Source organism: Protopterus annectens, chromosome 13.part0, assembly GCF_019279795.1.
Source record: "Protopterus annectens isolate FY-2018-M chromosome 13.part0, PAN1.0, whole genome shotgun sequence".
NCBI classification, from domain to species: Eukaryota; Metazoa; Chordata; order Ceratodontiformes; family Protopteridae; genus Protopterus; species Protopterus annectens.
Window position 1 is genome coordinate 149,666,812 of NC_056747.1, and position 20,994 is coordinate 149,687,805.

The window sequence follows — 20,994 nt, forward strand, 5'->3', positions numbered from 1 at the left end:
ATAATTTTGGAAACCAATAGTGGTTTGAAATCAGTTTTAGGTTCTGCACCCTCTTTTATCAACAAAAGAGCAAACAATTTTAAGGAAATGTTAGAAGGGAATCACCATTTGAATGAGACAAGAACAAGGAGCACTTTCAAGTGTATGAACTGTAAATTTTGTAGGTACATTGCAGAGGGTTCATACTTAGCAGGATTTGGCAGGCTGTAGGAGTGTTTAACTGTGTCGAGTTTTGTGGTGTACTTAGCTAAGTGTTCAGCATGTACATCATTTTATATTGGTAAGACCAACAAAACAGGTGAGAAGACTATATGAACACTCATACGCCATCAAAAGTAAAAGCACAGACAATACATTGTTTAAGCACACCTTCGTATGCCATAATTACGAGAAATTTTATTTTGTTTTTATTGATTGCGTACCCAATAATTTTAATGGCGATAAAGAAAGGGAATTCGATTATAGAGAATTAAAGTGGTAGATTTTGTTCAATGCTTACAATGTACTTGGGTTGAACAGAGGGGTGAGCTATAAAGCAGTTTTGCAAAGGAAAGTTTATTATGAAAAATGTAAATAATGTCTGTTTGTAGATCCCCCAATAAAGCTTTCTTAAAACAGAAGTTTTTTACTACGTTTTTAATGTTGTATCATTTTTACTATCGGAAATGTTTTGATTGGTTAATTATTATTAGGGTCCGTATTTAATGGTGATGCAAATGGTAGTCCTTCATTCTGAAGACGGCCTTTATCTCATGGCTGAAAGCGCTCAATCTTTGTAATACATTTTTATGGACTTCAGTGGTGTTCACCTTCTTTGATTTTGCATCGTAATGTTTTGTTTTTTTACAAGACTATAGTTTTAAATATTTCTGGCATTGGGCTGACTGAAATGTAAATTGTTGTATTAAACGATGGTTTAAAGTTTATTCCAACTGTTCTCCGTAGACTACATATTCTTAAAGCGGACATTTTTAGACTTATTATGAAGCTGCATTTATCTTAGTATTTTTTAAGTAACGAGAAGACGAACTGTAATGATGTAGAGGATTGTTTTGATACGGATGAAGAAAGTGTTGAAAATGTTTTTTTTACCTGCAACTCTTCTACGGGTATTAAGTTACTTACCGTTTAATGGACACATCTGATGTGTTGTGTAAAAGTGAATTTATCCCTCCATTTACTCATGAGCGGATAAAAAATTTCTCAACCATGGTAAATTTTACTGTAGAAAATGAGTTTAGAAAATTTGTGTAACAAGGAACGGGCAGAGTATAATCTTAGCAAAACGGAGTGGCTGGTTCTTAAGGGTTTAAGTCAACAGAAAGATCTTGTATGTAAGCCGGCAGATAAGGGTGGAAAAATTATTGTTAAGCATTATTTACAGTATGAGAAAATGTGCTACAATAATTTCAAAGACTCTAGCACTTATGAGATGGTTACCATGGCTGGGTATCAAAAAGCACTTAATAGTTTCAAGAGTTTAAAACAGAAGGGGAGGAGATTGGGATACTTTTCTAGTAAAGATGTAGAACAGAAATTATCTACTAGTGGTTGTACCTTGGCAACCTTTTATTGTTTGCCCAAGGTTCATAAAAATCCTACCCCCCCCAGGTCGACCTACAGTGTCAGCAGTAACTTTTTAATGGAATTAGTAAGGTATTCCATAAGTATTTGTTAGCAGCAGTAAAATTAGATTCTTACATCCATGATAATCTTGACTTTTTGGATAAAATTGGTAAAATATCCTGAACGGAAGGTTGCTTTTGGTTAGTTACTGATGCAGAGCGTCTGTACACCAATATTCAACATCACTGGGGCTTAGAGGCGTCAAGTCTTTTTGGGTGATGCTCCACTTTCAAATTTCATAATTGAATTGGTTTATTTTTGTTTATTGAATAATTATTTTGAGCTTTATAATGATATATATATCATCAGATTAAAGGGACAGAAATGGGGGCTGCATTTGCCCCCCCCCCCCATGTATGCTAACATATTTATGGGCCTGTTTGAGGCCAAATTTTATACCCTTTGGATTTTTTTTTAAGTATGTTATTAAATATTTTAGGTTTATTGATTTAATTTTTTATGTAATGGAGGACAAGATGTGGTCCAAGATTTTTAGATGAGTTACAACAGAAAGATTTTTGGTTTATAATTTGATGGGATTCAATGTTGACAACAGTGTTGTTTTTTAGATTTAGTATTGGAATGCTCTGTGGAAAATGGTATTAAAACAAGGATACATAAAAAAAAAAATTGGCAATGATGTACATTTTTGGATGCTAAGAGTGGTCGTCCACTCCATTTAACAAATGCATTAAATTATATGGGGAATTATTACGTATAAAGAGAATATGTAATGCCTCTGAGGTATTACAGCTGGAATTAGCTAAAACTTTTGAGATGTTTATTCAGGGTGGGTACAATAAATACATTATAGATAATACCATGTCTAGGTTAATGTTGGGATGCCAGAATAGGAATATTTGTGGTAACTCAGTAGGAAGGAAAGCGTTTGGTGAAAGGAAGGCTACCTTGGTAGATAAATATTATTTTGTCACAACATATTCTGTATTTATTGAGAAAACTGTGGAGCTTATTCATTTCTATTGGTATTTTTATTACAGAAATATAGAGATTTGAAACTTTTTGCCTAATAAACTACATTTCTCCTATAGAAGCGGGAGTATTATATATGACATGATTATACATAGCTGTTATACAACCCCAGAAATGACAATGGTGAGAGAACTTAGAACTTTAATGTAGAAAATTTTCAATTTGTCAACGTGTAGTGTGTTTTGATAAGATTAATAGTATTAAATTTACACCTAAGGCTATCTTTAATTGTACCACTGAGGATATTGTTTATGCCCTGAAGTGCCCCTGTGGTCTGTTTTACATAGGGGAAAGTAAACGCTCATTTAGAGTAAGACTACAGGAGCAAATAGGAACATTGAAAGTCCTGTAGCTTCACATTTTTTGACTCACCATTGGGGGATAATTGTGGTTTGCAAAATACTATTTTAGAAAAGGTAAAAGTTGTAGATGTAGGACAATTAAGAAATAAATTGTTGTATAAGGAGACTTTTTATTTTAAAGTTTAATACACTGACACCTGCTGGGCTGAATTTAGGATGCAGATGGAAAATGGTTATTTAATGCAATTAATGTTCTTAATTGATTGTGACTGATTGGAACGGTTATTTAAATAGGTTTTTTAAATGTTTTTATATCCTCAAAAGGCTTTGTGCCAAGGCACTAAAGGTTCGAAACAATAAATTTTACATTCACTGGTCTTACTGGCTTTGTTATACCTCTAAGAAAGGCTTTGCACAATTTTGAAGAAGCTAGCGAAAAATTTTCTCTGATGTGATAATTTGAGACAGCAGCCATTTGTACTTTTATAGTAAAGTTGCTCCATTTTGGAAGGTATCAGCAAGGAAATCTAAGACTGCTGGAATGGGAGCAGTAAAAGGATCCAACTGCTTCTGTTTAACCCATATGGAGAATCTTTTCCATTTTCTAGTATACATTTTTCTAGTGGATGCTTTGTGAGATGAAATCAAAATCTTTTGAACAGTAGATGAAAGCCTGGAATATCTAGCCATCGTCGAAATTGGAGAAACCATGTGGTTAGTTTTATGTCTGGAAGGTCCAGGTGAATCTGCCCTGATGGATGGGATAGCAGATCTGGAATCAGTTCCCATGTCCACAGAAGGCAGATCACATGAGACCAAAGGAAGACTAAACAGACTTGTCGAGGCCAGAAAGAAGCAATGAGGATTACTCTGCTCTTCAACCTGTGTGCTTTCTTAAAAAATCTGGGAATTAGTGGTAGAGGTAAAAATGAGTAAAGTAGACTGTGGGCCCAAACATGAAGCACAGCATCTCTTGGGGGCTGTCCCTGAAGAGGGATCAAGGCAAAGAATTTGTTGTTGTGAGGGGATGCAGAGAGATCACAGCAGGGTTGACCCCATTTGTGAAAGATCACGTTTGCATCTGACTGCTTTAAAGACCACTCGAGAGGCATCACAAACTCTGCTCAGCCTGTCTGCTAGAACGTTGCACTCCCCTGGAATATGCATTGCAATTAGGAAGCGGTTGGTAAAGACTGCCCACTGCCACGTTCTCACTGCTTCTCGACACTGGGAATAAAACCTGGTTGCTCCTTGCTTGTTGATGTACCACACAACTGACCTATTGTCCATTTGTATTGCAATAGTCCCTAGAGGAAGAAAGCTGTGTAGGGTTTGCAACCCTAGAAGGATCACATCTCCAAGACGTTGATATGCAGATTGGGCTCCTGTGGTGTCCATGTGCCTTGGACTAACAGTCCCAAGAAATACTCCCACCCCAGATGGGAGGTATCTGTGGGGGGATGAAGGGGATCCTTGTTAGATATTGGAGGAATGAAGCCTCCAAAGAACAGAGTCTTTGCACACTCTTGATAGCTTGACTGGATATCTTAGTGGATGCTGGTATAAGAACCACTGGACTGCTAGCGTCTGCTGCAGAATTCTTATACGTAGCCGCACTGTAGGTAACATGGTAGTCATGACAGCCATATAGCACAATACTCTGAGCACTAATTTTGCTGGCCAATCCGGTACTGTTTGAATCTGTCCGATATGTAGTCTTAGAGTAGAAATTCTGTCTGGAAGGAAGAAGGCCAGGGTTTTAGATTTGTCCAGATGTGCTTCTATGAAGTCTATTACTTAAACAGGGTGCAACTGCGATTTGTGTGTGTTGATGATCATGATCATACCTAAGTAAGGGGCTGGTTGTAACAAATATTTCCATGGCTTGGATGAGTAGATGCCTGGTTGGAGCTGTCAGGAGCCAATCGTCCAGGTAAGGAAACATGTAGAATCCCTGCAGTCTCAAGTGAGCTGCGAGTACTGCCATGCATTTGGTGAACACCCTGGGGGCTGTGGTGAGACCAAAAGGCTGGACTCTGAATTTGCAGTGGTCGGCTCCAGCCTGAAGCGAAGTTACCTTCTGAAGCATCTATCCATTTTGATATGATAGTATGCATCCTTTAGGTCTATAGAGCATATCCAGTTATCCATTTGCAGTAGTGGTAGAATGGACTAGAAACATGACCATCCTGAATTTTGAGTTTTTTTACCTTCTGGATGAATTTTTTCTCTCAGCTTTGAAATCTCCGAAGCTGCTGATTCCCTTTAATTGGGTGGAACATCGGGAATGGATCTTTCTGGTTTGGGATCTTTTAAAAAGGGAATGGAGTACACTATGGATATGATCCTTAGCACCCATAAATCATTTGGGTGCAAGGATAAACACCCCCTGACTGCTTCCAGAGAGGGACAGTCTGGCAACCTTTCAGGAGCACTGAAAGGGTCTGTCCGAGAACAATCTCAAGACTCCTGATTTTGAGGACCCCACCCCCCAGCCTCGTGGGAGGGGTCTACCATAACAACTATTTCTCCCTCTGCCTCTAGGAGAAGTCTTCATGGGATTCCTGAAAAGTACCTTGAGACAGAATAGCTGTGTAAAATCTTACCATAACCATAGATGTCCTTCTCTTCCATGTTTCAGTATTCCTAACATGAGGGATCCTCCGCCCGAGGTGACCTGAACGTCTGGCCCACATACAAAAGCTTAGTCTCGCTACTGTATGGTGCGTGGGAGGTCACACATAGGAACCATAAATTGTGGACTGTAAATGTGATGTCTGCGCACACAGAACTCAAAACTGAATGCGCCAGACAATAGTCTAAGGGTAGCTGATCAGAATACCATAGAAGAGGCAGGATGCCACCCAGAGAGGAAAAATAAGGAGGAGGAATAGGAGGAGGAAGAAGAGGCAGAAGTTCTAAATGAGGATAGGAGGGAGGGAAAGGTATACTGCAACATGGAAAAGAAGGATATGTATGGTTCTGCTAAGATTTTACACAACTATTCTAGGTCCTTCTATTCTCATGTTGCAGTTCTCAACATAAGGGGGCATTGTGTTATGAGATGTGGAAGAGGAGGAACTTTGAATCCATGCAGGATGGCTTTAGCAAAACCTGCCCTAGCCCTGGAGTTATTGTCCAGCTTGTAATGTTTAGTGAAAGTGTGGACTGAACACCATGTAGCTACCTCTAGGATAGTGGCTATGTCTAATCCTTAGAAAAAAGCCCCTGAGGAGGCCACAGCCCTGGCGGAGTGGGTCCTCAGTGTAAGGAAGGTGTTTTCCATGAAAGGAGTAGCAAACGGAAATAGTGTTGGAAATCCAATTAGATATTGTTTGCTTGGATATAGCTTTCCCCAGAGCCCTGGGGTGAAAGGATACAAACTGGTTTGACTTTCTGATGTTCTTAGTCTTATCTCAGTAAAATCTAAGTTGTCTGTGAACATCAAGGGAATGGAGCACACACTCTGTCATTTTGTGTGGTAGGTAGGAACTTGGGTAAGTGGATGGACTGGTTAAGAGATAGTTCATTGACCACTTTGGGCATGAAGGACTGATTTGTATGAAGAGATACCCTATCCTTATGAAATATCAGATATGGTGGGGGTTAGCCATGAGTGCCTGTAGCTCTGAGACCCTTCTGGTCAAAGTTAGGGTTACAAGAAGCACTGTTTCCCAAACTGCACATTTTCAAGGTGGCTGACGCTGCTGACTAGAAGGGGGCAGTAGTGAGTTTTTTAGAATGAATTTCTGGTCCCAAGGAGGAGGGGATAGGTTTCCTTGGAGTCCTGATAAGTACCCCTTAAGGTAAAGTTTTACTTCTAATCTGGATAACAAAGGTGGATTGAGAGGTAAGCAAGCAGAGATAGCTGATAAATGGACTTTCACTGAGGAATATGAAAGTTCAGACTTGAGGACCTCACACAAATAAGACAAAACTAGTGGTACATTTGCCTGAAAGGGATCTAGTTGTCTCTGAAGACACCGACTGGAGAATCTTTTCCACTTGGATAGGTAGGATCTCCTGACAGTGGGTTTCCTGGCCTCCTGCAAGTCAGAAAGCACATACTCTGAATAAAGGTGTCTAAAAGGGATCTAACAGTTCACCCACAGGGTTAGTCTTAGGGTTTTGGAGATGTGGATGGATAAGTGATCCCTTCTGTTGTGTGACTAGGTCCACCTTGTGGGGTAACTTGCGGTGATTGCCCTTGGCTGGAGAAAAAGGTAGGGGGAACCAGTGCTGCCTTGGGCAAAAGGGGGTCAACAAGATTTCTGGTTTGTCCTGTTGAATTTTCAGCAGGACTTTCTGTATGAGAGGAAAAGGGGGGAATGCATAAAGAAACATCCTCTTCCAGGAGACTGAGAAGGCGTCCAGGCTTGAGGGGAGGGGGTTCCTGTGCAGAATAGCTTCAGCTGTCTGTTCAGAGGGGAGGCAAACAGATCTATTTGTGTTGTGCCCCACAGATGGACTACGTCCAGGAAGACATCCCTGTGCTACATCCATTTGCGACAAATCTGGGTTTGGCAAGGTAGTTTCTATGAAACTTGGGCACTGGTGAGACAAAAAAAGTGTTTGAGGTCCTGCAGCTCCTTGCTCTTTTCCTGCAGGTTTTTAAACAGTTCTGCTGACTGCTTTTTGGAAATTGATTGAAGAATGGCCATTCTGGAGGGAAAGACCTTCCGTTCCTCCTCAGACATGGACTCTGGGACAGAGCTACAGAGCTTTGATTAAAACGCTCTGTAGCTTTATAAGATGAGAAAACTAGTTTAGTGCTCACAGGATGAAAGTAGCCGAAGCGTAAATTCTCCTGTCAAATTGGTCCATGGCCCTAGACTCCCTGTTAGGGGGATAGACAGTGGGGCTTTCCTGAGCTTACTCCTTTTTGGTGGCTGCCACAACAACCATGGCATCTACCGGAATCCCTTTAGTCCAATGTGGTCAGTCTGTTGGGGGCACTAAGAATCTTATCTGCATGTTTGGGGATAGGTTCCAACATGTCCGGCTCCTTCCACCCCTTAGCTGATACTAGGTTGATGAATATATCAGCATGGAGAGGGTGCAGATGGGTCAGACCCAAATGCCTCTAAGAACACAGTTTCCTCATGGGTAGTGTTTTACGTAGACCAACCACCTTTTTGGTGGAGGATTTCTAAGACATCTCCAAAGGACATACTCAGGTGGAGATTTCAGGGACTCTTCCCATTCCTTGAAATCAGTGTCTTCCATGACAGATTCTTGTGAAGAATCCAAGTACCTCCTCTTGCACCTTCTCTTCCGGGGTATGTCCACAGGGGGATGTTCCAGGGAGGTATCAGAAGAGACCTGGGATTCCAAGGATGGAACAGATGGAGACTATGCTGGGCCGGCTGTCACAGATGGGAGACGTAGGGTCTCAGAGTATACATTGAGGTAAGGGGTGGATCCAAAACAACTAAAGCGGAGGATCTCCTGGCTAGGAAGAGAACCTTCACCACCGTGAAGACAAACAGGCACAGAGATGCCAAAGACGTAATCCTTGGAGCCAAAGCTGTAGAGACAAAGTACCAGAGCCTCTCCAGCCATTCACGACAAAGGGGGGAGTCGACGCAAAGCTGATGGAACGCCAAGGCTCTGAGGGGAAGCAACAGCTCCGAAAACTTCAGAGTCAAAGTCAGCCCCACTGAACCAACTTTGAGGATTCAGCCAAGAGCCACTCTGCTCCAACGTGGCTGGAGCTGAGCAAGACCGTGAAGCTGACAGAGTCGGACAGCTAATCACTACTGACGCAGAGACCTCTAATTTCAGGGCCTTCGGATCTGAAGACCCCAAAGCAGGAGGTAAGATTGGACAAGAACAAAGACTAAAAGGAAAAAGTTGACTCTTGGACCTGGTGGGGGACAGAGCTGGTAAAAACCACCATCTGGACCTGTGTCTGAAGGAAATGCAAGCAAAAAAATGGAGCATCCCAGAACCACTTTTCTAAAATACAAGTATGCTTTATTAGCTAGCTAAAAACTTTCAGTTACTCACTGCTTCTTCAGGCTTTAAGTAACAGAGTAACAAAATAAGATGTAAATGCACTTGTATACTAGTGTGCACCTCCCTTCAATTAAACAATCAAGCAAACAGTTTCTAAAAATGATAGCACACAAAATAGAACTCCAACAACAAATCAAAAATATAACAAATCAAAAATATGATATAAAACATAAAACATTCCTACTTACATTAGAGGGGGTAACAAGACAAACATCACAGAAAGATGCAAGAGCAAATGGATACTTAAATTCAGGACTCAATACCCCCCAGGATTAAATGATACATAGGCACTGAAACATGAATTGTTATATCTACAGAATAAGGTTTTAACTGTTTTAAATTATGCTTTAAATCATATTTTTGATTTGCTGCTTTGTGTTAGAGTTTACTTTTAAATTTTGTGTGCTATCACTTTTAGAAATGGTTTCCTTGATTGTTTAATTGAAGGGAGTTAGTTACACACTAGTATGCAAGTGCATTTACATCTTACTTTGTTACTCTTACTCACTGCTTCTTCAGGCTTCAAACTAACTGAAAGTGTTAAACTAGCTAATAAAACAGACTTATATTTTAGACTCATGGTTCTGGCACACAGTTTTTTGCTTATTACTTGGAGACACCAGATTTGATACCAAACTTTCTTCATGACATTTTCATTTCTGAAGGAATTGCCTCATTCTCTCCACCTCTATGGAAGGACATGACAGAAGATATGAGAAGTGGACAGGAGAATCTTTTATGAGATCTGTGCTAAAAGGGAGATCCCAAGGCAGCAAGAGTCTATCCCAAAATAGTAAGAGGAACTTGGGTTCGAGGAGATGACTCTACAGACTTACCCAGGGCACAGAATTTCAGATCTGATGCTCTGGAAGCCTTTTTTGGGAGGCTCACTGGAAGTAGAGGCAGACTTGTCCAGGGAACATTTCCTGTGTTCCTGGACATCTTTGTTTCTTGGCATGGGTCTGAGCCCCTGAAGTAGAGGAACCCACGCAGCTGGGGCAGAAGACAGAATACAGCCCCTTAAAATACGTTTATTTTGGCAGATGGCCAAGGCACACTGGTGAATCCCCTCGCAAATAGAGCAGGATGTTTCACGATGTGCAGGGCCAAGACAACACGCACTTCCCTATGGGCATCAGATAAGGGAATCTTGCGCCCACAGGAAGTGCACTTTTTAAAACCTAACGGGTTATCAGACATGTTCAAGAAGAGAAAAAAGGAAAGAAAAAGGAAAGTAAGACAACTCCTGCAAAAAATGGACCAGCTAACAGTTTTTTTTTTGTTTGGAATACAGGAACTAAAAAGACAGGGGAAAGAGAGAATAAAGATAGTACAACAAGGAAAAAAGCAAACATCTGTAAATATGAGAAAAAAACTCTCAATGGATCTCGAGCGAATGGATCGTGATGCTTCTTGACAGAGAGGCAAATGAGATCTGAGGTAATTTGGGGAAATGAAGAATTATGGGTAGGGGAGGAGCTCGACCTTCAGAGCCTAAAGCTTTAGAAAGTCACAGTCAGATCAGAGGGTCAGATCGGAAACCAAAAGGTTAAGGAATGGATGAAAATGACATCAGATAAAGAGGTTAAACCAAGAATAACAAATGCGTTAAATGCTGTAGCTTTCATGCAGACAATTACTTATCTCTGATAGACTGACACCACATAGCTACAATTAACCTTCTGATTTCAAACCATTTGCTTATGTAACATGTAAAGCTGTGCTCTGACAATGTTTTTGAAATTTGCTCTGATAATGACTCGCTACTGCGGTCTTGTGAGAAGTTGGTTGGATTTAGCTACTTCATTTAGGAGCTTTATAAAAAAGCTAATGCTTTAATGTACATATTTCAGCTAAAATCATCCTATTAAGGACCTCGTTTAATCCTTAAATCCAAGGCAAAGTTTAAATCAACATAGGTTGTTCTGCAATTGCCAAGATTTTATTTTACATCATGTAGAACTTTATGAGTTATACTACAGGATACCTGTCAAAGATTACACCAAGGTACTTGAATTAATCTAGATGGTTAATACCATCAGTGTAGGAGAAATCATCAAAATAAGCAAGTGTACTTCACAATGCATCTCCTCATAAAACTCAGTTTTAGACTCTGCCATGTTAAAGAGCGGCCCAACAATTTCTAGGAAGGTGTCTGATCTTATGAATTCCTCAATGTAGCTTTAAGAGATGCAGGACAGTTATCAACAAAGTAATGTAGATTCACTTGCATACTGAAAGAGACCAGTATTACCACAATAGTTCAACATCTCATTCACACAGAATGTATTTAAAAAGGGACCAGGATGGACCACCTGGAGTATACATTTATCCAGTGCATACTGTAAGGAGCATGCATCTGGTACTTTCAGTCCTCCCAGCATGCAACTAAAAATAAATTGATATAATTTTGTTCCAGGTCAATCTGAGAAAACCTGCTGGAGATTCTATACACCTTTGCAATATCAAACAATAGTGCCTCCAGGCTAGTTGCAAAACACAATGCCTCTGAAATCATCCAAGGGCACCTAACCCTGGGCAAAATGCATTCCAAATTGTAGCTAGTTATAGATCCCTCACCATGACCCAGGACCCTCACTCCTCGTTCCTGGGGACATTGGAAAAAATGAGAGTCCAACCAAATACCGTAACAACGGGCGATTAAACTGGGAAAACTACTCACTCTTGCACTAATCCCCTTGCTCAACGATTCCTGGAATTTATACTAACGCCCTGGATCAACTCGTCAACACCCCCACCAGGGGCAATAATATTCTGGACCTAGTCATTACCAACATGGGTGACCAGTGCTCAATGCCAGAGAGCAACTCTTCGCTTGTTAGAACAAACCATAAACTAATCACCCTAGATATCCACATCCTGACCCCACCCCCACACAAGGAAACCATTGTAAAAAATTTTTCCAAAGCGAACTTCACGCTACTCAAAATTGAGGTGACTAACTTCGCGACGCCCCTGCAAATGGATAACACAGTCATCACAGTCACGACTGCTGAATCCTACACAAACGCACTCTACAAGCACCTGCATGAGTGCATGGATCGTGCTATCTCCAATTAAACCAAGACGCTATGCTCCAAAGCCAATCTGGTGGTTGTGGTCCCCTGCCATTAAAAAACTCTACAACAGAATGAAGAAACTGCTGCAAGAGAGAGTAAAACCCAGGTATGGAGAAACTCACTGATGGGCCTCAGTAAGAAACGAAGATCTCAAAATTCTCCAAAGCTAATTTTGAAAGAAAAATTGCCATGGATTCCAAAGACAACCACAAGGCATTCTTTAGCTATGTCAAGAATTTCCATGGCACTACCCAGATCTGCACCAAGCTACAACAGAATGGCACAAAATATACAGAGCCAACTGATACTGCCAACATTTTGGCAGATAGGTTCAGTGCAAACTTTACTCACCCCCCCCCCCAAAAGGGCCAATAACTATACCAGATGGTTGTACAGCCCCGTCAATCACAAACGCGCAGGTAAAAACAGTACACTCTAAAGCCAAAAACACAGCATCCATGGGACCGGACAACAACCCAGGCTGTGTCTTACATGAACACGCCCCCCACCCACCTAAAATCCATGTTCAATCACAGCCTCACCACAGGCTATGAGCCCATGGAATGACACAGAGCAAAAGTTATCCCACTCCACAAAGGAGGAACCACCACAGACCCCGGGAACTATCGACCTATTAGCTTGGCAAGCCTGGTCTGTAAGATCATGGAATTCATAAACAAAGACATTGGTAACCTCCAAACTCTGGATGTTACCCAATTCAGATTTGTGAAAGGTAGATCACGTCTCCTAAACCTGGTAGACTTCTTTGAAACAGTTACTAAGGTCATAGACGAGTGCAAGGTGGTCCACACAGCCTACCTGGACCTCGCTAAAGCCTTTGACACCATCCCCTATTCAGGAATCATAGATAAACTCATCATCCTTAACATAAACCCTTAAGTCACGAGATGGGTGGTCAACTGGCTCATGGACAGAACCCACACGGTAAGAGTTGCAGACTCCAGATCTGACTCCAAACCAGTGACAAGTGGGGTGCACCCCAGGGTTCAGTCTTGGGACCCCTCCTGTTCGGTATAAACTTCTCTGAAGTGCAAGTGAACACAGAGGGTCTGTGGCTAACAAAGTTCGCAGAAGACTTCAAAATGGCTGCCATTATCAATTCCACTGCCGACACAGACATCCTGCAAAAGGGCCTCACAGACAGACACCTGGTGTCAAAATCATGGCCTTAAGCTAAATGCCAACAAGTGCATTCTTATCCCCTTTGGTAAAAGCACGGTAGCCATGAATTACCAAATAGGGGGAAGTTCACTTAACACAGAAAGTGTGATAAGAGACCTTGACACCCAAGTGGATAGTAATCTCTCCTTTGATAACCACATTGCCCCAGTGGTCAGAAAATCTATGTGGCCCACTTAATCACAAAAGGGTTCGCATCTAGAAATAAGGAAGTCATTGTTCTCCTCTATTCATCACTTATCAGACCCCTCATTAAATACAACACCCTGTTTAGGATGAACCTCACTAGACACCTACAACAACTGGAGAGGCCCCAAAAGTACCTCACCAAGAGGATTGCTGGCCTCAAACAGTTGCCCTATGCCGACCCGCTCAAGAAACTCCAACTCAACTCGGTCGCATACCGCCTACTCTGAGGAGACCTCTGTCTGACATACAAAGCTGTGTCAAACCCGGAACTGATGGACATGCTACACTTAAAGAAATCCCAATCTCCCCGAGCTACATGCTCTAGGGACCTAAACCTCACCCCAACAATAAAAAGAACATGCTGGAGGGATAGATTCTTGTCCCAGAGACTTCCCATGATCTGGAACAAAATTTCCATCCACATCAAGCAGAGCTCATCATTAGCACTCAAGAAAAACCTTGTTAAGTGGATTAAGTCTGGGGCACTGCTCAATAGAGGGGCAAGAAATTAACACTACATGGGTGGCAAAAGCCAATACACTGTTGGCTAGACTTGCTTTAGCCCTCGGGCCAATAGCCTAGTACCTACCTATGAACCAATATTTTCCCATCATTTAGACTGTCCGACAACGACAGACAGGGAAAAGACAATACACTGCAAAATCTGTTGTGAGAATCATTTAGGAAGTGATCTGGTAAGTCAAAACTGAAAAAAAAAACATCTTACAGACCTCTATTTACTGCAAGCTAAGAAACTAGATGTCTTTTAAACATGTTTGCTGTAAATAAAACTTAAACACACTACTGAGCTCTATAAAGTAGAAGGCAAGTATTGTGCAGGTTTACAGATGGGAAATACTGGTGTCAATCTCTACGAAGTACAGTTTTGTACCTACCATAAATGTAGATGTCCGATAGATATGCAACTGCAGTCCTGACATATGGGTTGTCCTGCCTCAGGCAGCCCTTCGGTCGGCCAGATTCCAAAGTCTGGGTCCGGCGTCGGCCGATGTCGCCTCCTCCCCGACGTCAGAGCGGCTGGAGTATAAAGGCATCAGCCGACGCCATCTTCTTCAGTGTTTCTTGCCCCAGATGCCAGGTGCCCTCCAATGAAGGCTAAATTTGGTGAATGGAAAAACTGATAAAATCAGACATGCACAACAGCAATAAACAGATACACCATAACATATATCCCCAGCTGATAGGTGAGGGGAGTAAGGACCCAAAATGGGGGGAAAAAAAAAAAAAAAAAAAGAGGAGTAGGAGGGAGGGTAAACCTGACTGCAGTTGCATATCTATCGGACATCTACATTTATGGTGGGTACAAAACTGTACTATGTCCTTCAAGAATGCAACTGCAGTCCTGACATATGGGTTGAATACCATAGCCAAGCTGGGGGTGGTAGGACTAAGTAAGAGATGGTGTAGCTAGAAGGCCCTGCAGGACTGCCGAAGCAAAGCCTGCTCGGGATCTGGAGTATAATGGCAGGTTGTAGTGTTTGGTAAATGTACGCATGAAGCTCCATGTAGCAGCCTCTAGAATATCTTTTGTAGCCACTCCTCTTAGAAAAGCTGTGGATGTGGCCATAGCTCTGGTGGAGTGTGGTCTAATATTAGCTGGCACACTTTTTCCATGAAAAGAATAACAGAATCTGATGCAGTGTCCAATCCATTTTGAGATAGTTTGTTTGGTGACTGCTTTCCCTTGCACTCCAGCAGCATAGGCTACAAACAGTTGGTCAGACTTCCTGGTGGACTTTGTTCTGTCCAAGTAGTATCGTAGTTGTCTGTGAATGTCTAAAGTATGCAGCAACCTTTCCCCTTTATTTTGAGGATTAGGAAAGAAAGTAGGCAGGTGAATTGCTTGGTTTAGAGACACTCTGGATATCACCTTAGGCATGAATGAAGGATTGGTCCTAAGGGAAACTCTGTCCTGATGAAAGATGATAAAGGGAGGAATTGCCATGAGGGCCTGTATCTCCGAGACTCTTCTTGCTGAAGTGACTGCCAACAGGAAAACCGTTTTCCATGATAGAAATTGCATTTCTGAAGATGCTGCTGGTTCAAATGGAGGAATAGTTAATTTTTCCAAGACATAATTGAGGTCCCATGCAGGAATTGGTAGCTTCCTTGGAGGTTTGATATTCTTTATGCCTCTTAGAAGCGGTCTTAGAAAAGGATGCGAGAACACAGGTGGATCACAGTTATAATGTGCTGAGATAGCTGAAGCGTGGATTTTGATGGAAGAGTATGAGAGGCCACTGTGAAACATTTGTCAAGTATTCCAATACCTGAGGCATGTTCACCAATGATGCATCCTGTCCCTTTTTGACATTCCAGATGGTGAATCTCTTCCATTTGGCCGTATAGGTTTTTCTGGTGGAGGGGGTCTGCGTGCCTCCAGCAAAATTTCCTGAACTTTTTTGGAGAGTGAGTCATGGGTCTGAGTCATGGAACTCTCCAAGCTGTCAGCTTTAGGGTTTGCAGGTTCTGATGAACAGTCTTGTAACTGTGTTGAGTCAGGAGCAGAGGCCATTGAGGCAAGGGCCACGGTTTGGAGTGAGTTATGCTCAATAGTAGTGGATACCAGTGCTGCCTTGGCCAGTCTGGAGCTATCAAGATTCCCCTTGGCTGTTCTGCCTTGATCTTCAGTAACACCTTGGTGAGCAAAGGTAGAGGAGGGAATGCATAAACTGTTAGAGCATTTCAGCTGAAGGAAAGAGCATCCGTTCTCCAAGCTAGAGGATGGTGTATCCTTGTGCAGAACCTTTCCAGGTGATGACTGAGATGAGATGCAAAGAGGTCTATGTCTGGTCTTCCCCATGCAGATGCTATTTGTGCGAAAATGCAAGGGTGTAACATCCATTCGTGAGGCTCCAAGAAATTTCTGCTCAATCTGTCTGCCGGAACATTGTCCTTGCCCGGAACAAACTGGGATTGCAAATAGATGTTCAGTTTCAGGGACTTTTCCCAAAGAATCATTGTTAGCAAATGACCTTGAAGAAGAGATTTTCCAAAGGCTTCTATTGCATGTATCACTGCCAACATCTCTTTTTGATTTATGTGCTGATGCATCTCCATTGGAGTCCATTGCCCTTGAATGCATTTGCCGTCCATGTGCGCCCCCCATCCAAGGTCTGAAGCGTCTGTTGTAATAGTTTGACTTGTTTGAGGTTTGTTGAAAAGCATGCCTTCGTTTAAGTGACTTGCTTGAGCCCACCACAAAAATTCCTTTTGCAGGCATGGTATGAGTGGTATTATGTCTTCTAGGTTGTGGCTGTGTTGTGACCACAAGCTTTTTAGGTACCATTGCAGCTTTCTCATGTGTAGTCTTGCCAGAGGGATTAGAAGAATGCAAGATGCCATGAACCTGAGGGCCTGCAAGGTCTTCCTTGCGGTCAGGTGGGTTAATTTTGCTAGGCCTCTGAAGTAAGCTGTTAAATGTTCTTGTTTCTCCTCTGTGAGGAAAGCCATTTGTAGCTGTGTGTCCAGTTTTGCTCCTAGAAATATAATCTCTTGGGATGGCAGTAATCTTGATTTTTGAATGTTTACTCTGTATCCCAAAGCTTGCAGCAATTGAATGATGTAATCCAAGTGTCTTATCAAGGTCTGTTTGCTGTCTGCTTGTATTAGGCAGTCATCCAGGTAAGGGTATATTTGAATCCCTTGGAGTCTGTAATGTGCCACTACTGATACCAGGCATTTCGTGAATACTCTGGGCGCAGTAGATAAGCCAAACGGCAATGCTGAGAATTGATAGTGCTCTGTTCCTGCAAGAAATCTGAGGTATCTTCTGCAACTGTGTCTGATAGGGACATGCAGGTATGCCTCTGAGGTGCAGAGTAACCAGCCAAGACCCCTTGCCCAGCATGGGAAGAAGTTGCTGTAACGTCAGCATCTTGAATTTTGGCACCATGAGAAAAGTATTTAGAACGGACAAGTCCAATATAGGCCTCCATTGTTTTTCTTTTCTTGGAACAAGTAACAGTCTTGAATAAAATCCCTGGCCTTGTTCCTGAGGAGGAACCTTCTCTATTGCTTTTATTTGTAATAGCTTTGAGACTTCAATGAGTGCCTCTGCCCTTTGATTTTGTGGCAGGTTTGGCATGCCTTGTCCTGTTGGTAAGGTATGGAAGTGGAACCTGTAACCTCTGCCTATTATGTCCAGAATCCAATTGTCCTTTGTTATAATGTGCCAGTTCTTTGAGAACAGAGATAATTTTCTGCCTATAGGTGCTTCTCTTTGAGCCTTGGTAGGCGGAGTGAAAGGTAAGTCATTGTGATTGTCCCTGTGGTGCAGGTGTACTACCTGTGCCATTTCTTTGATTTTGTGGTTGCCATTGGCGTCCCCTGTAGGAGCCTCTGTATTGCCCTCTACCTCATGCACGCCTGTTCTTTCCCCTTTGAGACTTGTCAGAGTCTGGAAAGGACCAATTCTTTGAAGGCCAATTCCGGTTGAACCTGGAGGAAATCCTTTACTGTTTGAACTGATTTTGCCTTCTCTTCAATAGATTTCAACACATCCTGAGCATTAGTTCCAAAAAGCTTCTGTTTATCCAGAGGTGCATCCAGGAGCTTAACTTTAACATGATCTGGTAGCGGCTGATCCTTCAACCAAGCATGTCTACGGATAACAGCCCCTGTCACAGCTGCCCTACATGAAGCCTCCAATGCATCATAACCACACTGTAGAAAATGATTACTAACCTGCTGTGTATTATGAACCAAATCCTGCAATGCCTTTCTATCTATAGGCTCAGGAGAGGCTATCTTTTTCTGCAAATCATCCAGTAAATAATCCTGGTACTGAAACATATGAAAAAGGCAGTTAAGAGACCTCATGGCAAGGGTGGTAGAGGTATAGACTTTTTTACTCCATCTCTCCAAGGACCTTGCTTCCCTGTCAGCTGGCAGTGGGTTCCTGGCTGAGGAGGTAGCCACTCCTTTGGGGCCCTGTGAAATAGTTTCTATATCCACAGAGTGGGCCTTAAAGAGATGCTTGTGAGTGTCAGGGACCCTGTAATATCGGTCTGGCTTAACAGGAGCAGGAGGGAGAGAATCAGGGGAAGCACTGGAGTCGGAGAAAACATCATCCAGGACATCCAAAACTGGCGGAATAGCTAAAGGTCTGTGCTGGGGTAACTTAAGGAAGGTACGTAGCCTTTTCCTGGAATCAGAAAATTCCTGACCCTGCCACTTAAAATGCTCCCTCATGGAGTGGAGGACTTCACCGAATGAAAAATCCTCTGGAGGGGAGGCAGAGGGAATAGATTCCTCAGCATCAGAGTCCTCATAGGCCTGGAAGGATTCTTCTTGGGTTTCTGAATGCTCTGAATCCCCAGAGGCTTCATCTGAAGAGAGGTTGTCTGCCTGCTCAGTTCTAGGCCTTTTTTCTGCAGGCGGCTGAGAACCTCTGTCTGGGTGAGGCTGAGACCCTCTAATAAGAGAAATAGGATCTGCAGCCAGAGACATGATTTGTTTGTCAGAAGGAGCCTGAGAAGCAAGCTTGGGATGGGCCTTGGCCTGGCTGGCGGCCTTAGCACGTGCAAAGGCCTTGATTGACATGGATACAGGAGGCCTAGCTGCCCCACGTGCAGGGGTAACTTTGTCCACTGGAATGGTGTCGGGTAGATCCAGAACTTCGATTTCCGGAGGAAAATCAACAACCGGCACCGGAGTAGCCTCCGAGACCGAGGGATGAGTTAACGCGGTGTAGTCAGCCTGGAGCGGTTGAATTACCGCTTCCGAAGGGACCGAAGCACTCGCGGAGGGCTTAGGCGTTATATCGATGGAAGACGCGGGCCGAGGATGTCGGTCCCGGTCCTTGCGTTTTTTGGTAGTTTGTGCTGTCGGTTGTTCCGACGGCATGTTGTAAGCGTAAGATTCGCCAAAAAAGTCTTCGGCAAACTCTGCCCGGTGCCTGAGAGTGCGCTTATTAAAGCAAGCACAGGCGGCACAGGCCAAGATGTCGTGGTCTGGGCCCAGGCAAGGGAGGCAGTAAGAATGAAAGTCCTTATGAGGTATTTGTTTACCACAAGACAAACAATTATTAACTTTCTCAATTTGTTCTGACATCGGCTGAGGCAAGAAAAAATGTTCCCCAACGGGGTACTTAGCTTTTAGATGACTTCGGTACTGAAAACACAGGAGCTGACCGACCGGCACTTGCGAACTGCTTCTGCTTCGGGCACCGCGCGGCAAGAAAGACTGAAGAAGATGGCATCGGCTGATGCCTTTTATACTCCAGCCGCTCTGATGTCGGGGAGGAGGCGACATCGGCCGACGCCGGACCCAGACTTTGGAATCTGGCCGACCGAAGGGCTGCCTGAGGCAGGACAACCCATATGTCAGGACTGCAGTTGCATTCTTGAAGGACATCTTCTGCATTCTCTCTGGCAACTTTAATTTAATAGTGCTTGATCTATCTAGCCATGCAAGAATCCACTGAAATAAACTGAACTACTACATCCTGTCATGTCACATTAGAGATGGTGCCTGAATGCAATATAATGCTGAGTTAACCACATAAGTCAAGGAAACAAGCTACAACAGAAGTAATTAATGTTTTGGAATTCCTTGTGGCATGCTTCACTGCACCAATGTTTGATAGCATCAGTCACATTTTAAGCCAAAACATCAGCCTGTCAAACTTCAACCTGCTTACCTCACTATGATTACAAATGCAAGTAAAAAAAAGTCTGTACAAGGCAAGGTAAAATCATAAATGCTCAAGTTACCTTTAAATAAAATGCAAATGGATGGGGGGGTGGGATTGACAAAACAAGAATTCAAACCTACCAAGAGGTTGACAGACTCTATGACATCTAGGAATACTTCATTCTTTCTGTACTTTATTCCTTCTGATCTCCATGACACGGCATTTGTAACTGTTGGTGGCGGGCGAGGTGCTCCTGTGTCAAGCTTGTGTCCTTCTTGTGTAATGTACCTGGGGGTAATAATTAAGGAAGTATTGAAAAATCAATGAATACTACCCAAAATATTGTACTCAGAACTGCATGTCCAGCACTAGTTGAGGCAGTCTGAGTTTAATTACATCCCTGATAAATTACAGTAGCCAAAACAGCAATTTCCGTTTCCTTCATGATTGAAACTGGGAGTTCTACAAAGCCTCAATTACTTCCCATGGCACTTAAGATCTCACTGCCCTGGCTCCTTATACTAAACTTCGTTTCTAATCCTCCCTCCCAAAAATAAGCAATAAAAATCAGAGCAAAAACATAATCCCCACTTAAGTATAATGCCAGTGATATGCATACAAATGGACACGGACTTTCAGCAAGGAATAAAGTGATGAGCACATTTACATTAAAGCTCCACCTTATAACTCAAAATGTATGTTTTCAATGTATTTTTTTTCTGTGCTATTTTAATGCATTAAAAACAGGCTAGGTGTTCTTATAAAATGTTAATGTTTTTCTACAAAATGGCTGACACTGAGCCTGCCATGCTAACTTGATCTTGTTGTTGTGCTTTCTTATCCCCTTCATAGGAGTCACGCTAGACAAAGTAATTATATCCTCCTAGTCCACTGAGACACAATGGCAGGAGTTAGTCACAGTAATCTT

General features: G+C 42.5%; 1 protein-coding gene across 1 annotated transcript in view; it reads right to left on the bottom strand.

Moving 5' to 3' along the window:
- Positions 1-20,994, bottom strand: part of AP1M1 (adaptor related protein complex 1 subunit mu 1) — a gene marked incomplete in the record, with an annotated part of 1,516,013 nt that overhangs the window by 918,243 nt on the left and 576,776 nt on the right. The window contains 1 exon segment of the mRNA XM_044090737.1: positions 20,207-20,354. Coding sequence (XP_043946672.1) covers positions 20,207-20,354 — 148 coding nt within the window.